This window comes from Alligator sinensis, unplaced genomic scaffold, assembly GCF_000455745.1.
Source record: "Alligator sinensis unplaced genomic scaffold, ASM45574v1 scaffold962_1, whole genome shotgun sequence".
In the NCBI taxonomy this organism is placed as follows: Eukaryota; Metazoa; Chordata; order Crocodylia; family Alligatoridae; genus Alligator; species Alligator sinensis.
This window is the reverse complement of record NW_005842404.1, coordinates 1,051,575-1,057,690: the sequence shown is the minus strand read 5'-3', so window position 1 is coordinate 1,057,690 and position 6,116 is coordinate 1,051,575. Positions and strand designations below refer to the sequence as shown.

Genomic DNA, 6,116 nt, shown 5'->3' with positions numbered 1-6,116 from the left:
AGTTGCTTCCAATAATAGTCTTCCTGGTACCCTCTTCCTGCTCCTCCTCTTGTCTTCCTGACTTCTTTGTCTCCTTTTACTTATAGTCCTATTTTAAATACCATGGATTTCAACCAGCACATGACAATCTATTCCAGTGATTTCCAAAGGATGTGCAGCAGCACACTAACATGCTGCAAGAGGAATGGAAGTGTGCCCTGAGGTTCCCCTGTGTAAGGGGGTAAATGCTCTCTTCCCCTGTCCGCTATGCTGCACCTGCCCTAGCTACTCCAGTGGTGCCTGTGGCTGCTCCTCTGAGGACTGGAGCTGCTACTACTACCTCCCCCTACCCTTCCTTGCCCCCAGGCAGCCCCTCTGCTGCCTTCTCCCCAACTCTCAGGAACGCATGAACAGGTGGATGCAGACTATGCAGTTCATCCCCTCCACTCTTCCCATGCTCCTGGCATTGGTACTGTCATGACCCAATGATTGTGCGTGTGCTTCGGCGCTGCAGAATTATTTCCTGCCACATGAAGCTTTCTTTGCACAGTGCAATTCTCAGCTGCAGAGAGAAAACCCCGGAGCAAAGGAGTTCCCGCCACCCGTATGTAAATTTGTTTCCCACTATTGGCTGTTTCTAAATTATTCCCACGTGGCAGCTAGTGATTGGCTTGCTAGTCGTATAAGAAGTTTGAGCAGTTTCTGCCCAAGTTGTAGAGGACTCCACAACCATCTCGTGGGGACTCTGAGCACGCGGCAGACTAATAGAAACTTTGTGTGTGTCTCAGAGGATTTCGGCGGCCTGATCAACCACCAACCTCTTCCCGTCTCGTTTGTTAAATTCTTAAGACATATCTACGGTTTTGCATGCTCGTCAAGGGTATCCAGAGCTCTGTCGTGTTTGTTTTTGCGGAGCCTAGCAAACTCCGTGTGTGTGTTTTCGGTGGAGCCTAGCAAACTCCACTTGTGTTTGTCTGTAACTGCAACTCAAGAAAGTTTTTTCCTGCCTGCACCGCAACCACCTACGGTGTAAGTAAAACAATCTTTAATTAACCGCTACGAGTTCATGCCTAATTCTAGTCCGTCGTGCAAAAGTACCCGCCCTACCGTTGCGGGCTCCCGGCCACAGCCCACCGCGTGCCCCCGAAAGCCTTGGACCGCTCCTGGCCCGCACAGGTACAAGGGGCCATGGCAATGGTTACCAACATGTGGGACCCTGGAGGAGCAACCTCAGCAGCAGGGACTGCCTTTGACCCCTAAGGTACAGACCAGGGAGTGGGAAGGGGCAGGAGGTAGACAGCAGAAAGAGCAAGGCACAACAGTGTGAGGTCTGCCCCAACCACCCCTAAGTGGCACCAGCTAGATCAGTGCTTCTCAACATTTTTTCTCAAGGCCCCCCTCTGTATCTTTTTGGAATTTAGATCTATCTCAGTGATTTTCAGCAGTGGTCCTATAAAATTCAGAAAAATTATGCAGTAGTGCCTTGAGGCTAAGAAGGTTAAGAATTGCTGGTATAGAGACTAATCCTTTGCTTGAAGAAAGATGGTATGATTTCCTTTGATTTGAAGATTACACACACACACACACACACACTTTTCAGGTGTAAGAGTGAATTGTGCCACCAATTTTAATCCAGAAAAAATGGGGACCCTATGTATCAAAAGTTTGGGAAACACTGACCTATTCAAATGCAAGACCTGTCACCTCTCCTCCTCATTCAGCAGTAGAGCCCCCCAAAAGTCTCCTGATAACCTCTACTGCCAGGACCATTCTATGACAGGACAAAGTGTAGAGATGTTGGTGAGAGGGAGACTTGGAGAAAGAGAAAGAAACAGTGTTGCTTTCAGTCCCTCTCACCACCATTTCCACACTTCCATCATCGCCTGTTCCTTTCATGCCTTTTAGTACTTCCAGCCTTTAAGTATCTCTGCCCTCCTGCCAATCCATTGATTTCGCAGCATGTGCCTACAACTCTCCTCTCCCCAGTATCTGACACCCATTGCCTTTTAATTCCCCCAACACTCCTACTCTTCTCTGCTCCCTCATCTCTTGCTTATAGTGTGCATAATGGCCCTGGGGAAAAAAGTCCTCTTCCTTGCTTTCATCTGTTTGTCCTTTCCATCTTTTCTGGATCTGAGATCTTTCCCCTTTTCTTCATCTAGTCCCACAACCTGCCCCTTAGATTTCACCTACACCCAGTCTTTTCATTTACTTGATACTTTTATCTCTCTCTTTCCTTGATCCCTAAATGATCTCTTGCCTTGTTTTCAAATAAGCCCCTGTATCCCCACTAAAAATGCATGCCTCTCCCATTTTTTTCCCCTTCTCTCTACCTATATTACATTTTTTCCGCTTCTTCACCTCTCATCTTTTCAAGTGAGTACTTTGCTCCCATACTCTTGAACTCACCTATTCTCTTTCTCTCTGGCACTCTTCAATCTGTTTTTTTAGCCACTTCACTCTGAAGGAATTGCTCTCACTAAAATCACTAACGACCTCCTTTCAGTCAAGTCCAACTGCCTCTTCTTCATCCTTTTAAAAAAATGTTTCCACCACCTTTGATACAACTCATATTCCTGTCCTTGAAGCCTCATACAGCTTGGTCACTCTCCCACAAATTTCCATTTTTTGGTTTTAGCTGAATACACAGAATCATGATCATAATGGGATAGAATGAAGCAAGAATGGTCATCGTGTTCTTTTATCACGTAAGGAACCATGAAGATTCTGAGAGCAAAACATAGCCATGAGGAGGATTCAGGCTAATGATCTCCTGTTTGCATAAGGACCTCAGTCTGCCATCAAGCCATAGCTCACACCTTGAATCCCTCTTCAATTTGTGGAAGATTTTGCCTTTTAAATCTCCATGCTCTCCACATAGGGATTCCTGAACAGGATGAAAACAGGGAATCATTGTAAACAAAATATGACCTTTCCTTAGACTCACCTATTGTAAGGATTGTGTTTATTCAGAATGAAAACTAAGAATAGAATAGTTCAGGCTAGATATACAAGGGGGAAACAAAAATAAGAGGATCAGGCAATGGGAGTAGTGGAACCATTTTTATACAATGTGTTCAAAGCCAGGGTAGATAGATTTTCAGGATAGTTCACATAAAGTAGAAGCAGATCCTTTTGCATACCAGGGGTTGTAGCCAAGGATTCAAGGGGGATTTTTTTTTCAACTCTGCAATTCAGTGATGAAGCTAGTTACCTTCTCTCACTAGAAGGCTCTTTTCAAATGGAAAAATCCTTCCAGAGCTACATGAGCAATGTAAATAGATGTTGCTACCATTCAATTCTAGTAGTCTCTACTTTTAGAATGTGTAAGTTCCACTGAAAGCATTAAAAATCAATAATCAATTTTGTGGAAGGCAAATCATAACCTCAGGCCTAGTACATACAGGCTGCAAGCTACTGTGCAGTAAGTAACGAGTTACTGTGCAGTAAGTGACTCATGTAGACGCAGCCACAGAGACCTAATACATGAAAACCATTTAAAATCAAACTGGGAAATAGACACCACTTCACTTCATGCTCTTAAGCCTCAATTTCAAGCTTGGTTTGCCTACTATAGAATCCATCACAAAGCCATAGAAAATAATACAGAATCCGTTACGAAGCTAAAGGCATCAGTACAAGTTATTTCTCCTAAAAGTTAATATTTAGATTGAAAATAATATCTTAAATATAAAATTTTCTTAAGTGGAATAATTCTAATTTTAAGATGTAATAAGCATTATCAAAGCAATTCACCCAAATAGGTGGAAAACCAATGAGAGCAAAATCAAACAGCTACACTGAATAAAGACAAGAAAAGGTTCTATTTCTGGTTCTGTCACACTGCCCTATGGAAGGGAAAGCTAGCAGCCATATGAGAACAGCTCTTTTCTTTACATGTAATGTTAAAAGGAACAAGCCTTTTGACAGAAGGACTAAACATGATGAAATGTTATACCAATACCATGAGATCATCATAGCCATTGATATGATCAACTACCCCAAAAATATTCCAATATTACCTTAATTATAGTAGGACTGCAGAAATGACTATTAGCATCCGTATACAAGCGGATGTTTAAAAAGGAAATTTCCTCTTTCTCTCTCTCTGTCTGATTGCTCCTATATAAATTGCAAAGCTTGCCTGAATGCATCAAATATACTGTTTATGGGCCTTATTCTGCTTGGAGGAATGCAAGAAATGCAGGAGAGGCTGCACAAGTCAGATATAAAATAATAAACTTCCACAGTCCATTCTCATAAGAGAAAGTCTACATAATGACTATAAACAAGGGTAAAGCAGGAGTAGGCCATGATGTCCTGCATGAATGTAATTCATATGTATGATCCCCCTTATGCAACCTTGTACTCATATGGTGCCTTTCAGCCAAGAATCAAAAGCATTGCACAAAATGACAAGAATGGTCTTATACCATATGGAGAATTTTATCGTTGTTACACAAGAGCACGAGCACAAATCCCCAACACTTACATCCTCACTCTACTAGAACCGAGATTGTTTGCTGGAGTTTACTCCCTGGTACATATACACTCACGCACACAGCCCCCAGCATGGATGATTTGCTTTTACTTCCATTTTTTTCTCACTCTTGTCTTCTGGGGAGAAGCAACTTTTAAAGCTAGAGAGAGAGACAGGGAGAACATAACACCCGATAATCCAACAAGTCAACTTCCCGAGCTCAAACATGAACTGATTTTTTTTTTCTTTCCCCGCCTTATAAAAAAGAAATTGACTTTTGTTTGGAGTTTGTGAAAAGTGGGACTCGGGGCCCAGTCAATGGGGCTCCCCGCAGCGCAGGCTGAGTGGAGCCATCTCGAACCAGTCAGCCGCGGCACCAATTAATCCGCTCTTTGTCACAGCCCCAGCCTCAGCAGCAGCAGCAGCAGTGGCGGCAGCAGCAGCAACACATTTGGCCATTGTTCAGACCTTCATGCAACGGGATTTACCCTTTCAAAGAGCCAGTTTTGTCCCAAAGAGTTCGAGCGGAAGTTTCTCACTGACAATTTGCCCCAAATAGATAGATTTGTCAGCAGCAACCTTTAAAAGCAAAAAGCCATGCTAAAAAAAAGGTGCATCCCGCTCTCTCTCTGTCTGTTTGTTTGTCTGTCTGTCTGTCTGTGGTTCTGTCCTGGAAAGTGGGACAGGCTGAAGTAGGGGAAGGTAAAATGCCATGGATGGGGACTCTTGTTTATCTTGAGCAGATCAAGTGAAGAGTAAATGGGAGGGATGGAGCTCTTGTTTATCTCAAGACAGATGTAGCAGGGGAGCTAACAAGCTCCCAGGCTGTTGTATAGCAGCTCTGACTTCTTAAAGCTTTTCAGAGGGGTTCTTTTACATGCCGTTGTTATGCTTTCTACACAACATGGCAAGTTTTGCCAGCTCCAGCACTTTGCCAGAAGGTCAATACAGCTCTCAGAACATCAGGCTGGGCCTGACCCTCCAGAGCCCTATACCAAGGATCATCAGTGACACCATCATAAGAAGGACAGAACCCATGAATGGACCAGAATGGTAGCATTTCACACCAGCTCCCTTAGGTCTAGGGGTGGGGAGGAGGTGACACAGCCCTACACTCTTTTTTGAGTCAGATCCTCAGCCAGTGTAAACTGTTCTAGTCCTGTTGACTTCAGTGAAGCTAGGACCAATTACATCAGCAAAGGATCTGCTCCCTTTCAAATGCCAACCATAGCCATTTGCATACCCCATCCTAGCAGAAGAGTCCCTATAATGGTCCCAGCCCAGCAGTGAGTTTAAAACTGAGATGTTATAATATTTTTACTAGCCAAAGCCACCGACACACACAGCTTGCACAAGCCCTGATAATGCTCAGTCCCATGGCACCATCCAAACTCTGGTAGGACCACACCCTTCTGTGTCCACTTTGACTCTTCATTCTCAGTTCGTGCCCCTACAGGGACAGGGCCCAGGTAGATATAACCCTGACCCTCTATTCTAGGTGCTACCTGTAAACATGCAGACAGTTTAGCAGAGATGGAGGGGGCCAGAACATACCCTAGCACTGGAGGACAACATTTTGGAGTGCTGACACCCTATCAAACATCCAGAAATACACACAAGACAGGAAGCTGAGCTATTGTAATGGATCAAGTTTCAA

General features: G+C 44.0%; 1 protein-coding gene across 1 annotated transcript in view; it reads left to right on the top strand.

Annotated features, from left to right (window-relative positions):
- The first annotated feature begins 4,294 nt into the window (after positions 1–4,294).
- Positions 4,295–6,116, top strand: part of NR2E1 (nuclear receptor subfamily 2 group E member 1) — a 32,015-nt gene continuing 30,193 nt past the window's right edge. Inside the window, exon 1 of the mRNA XM_025211393.1 lies at positions 4,295–4,519. Coding sequence (XP_025067178.1) covers positions 4,295–4,519 — 225 coding nt within the window. The remainder of the gene's footprint in view (positions 4,520–6,116) is intronic.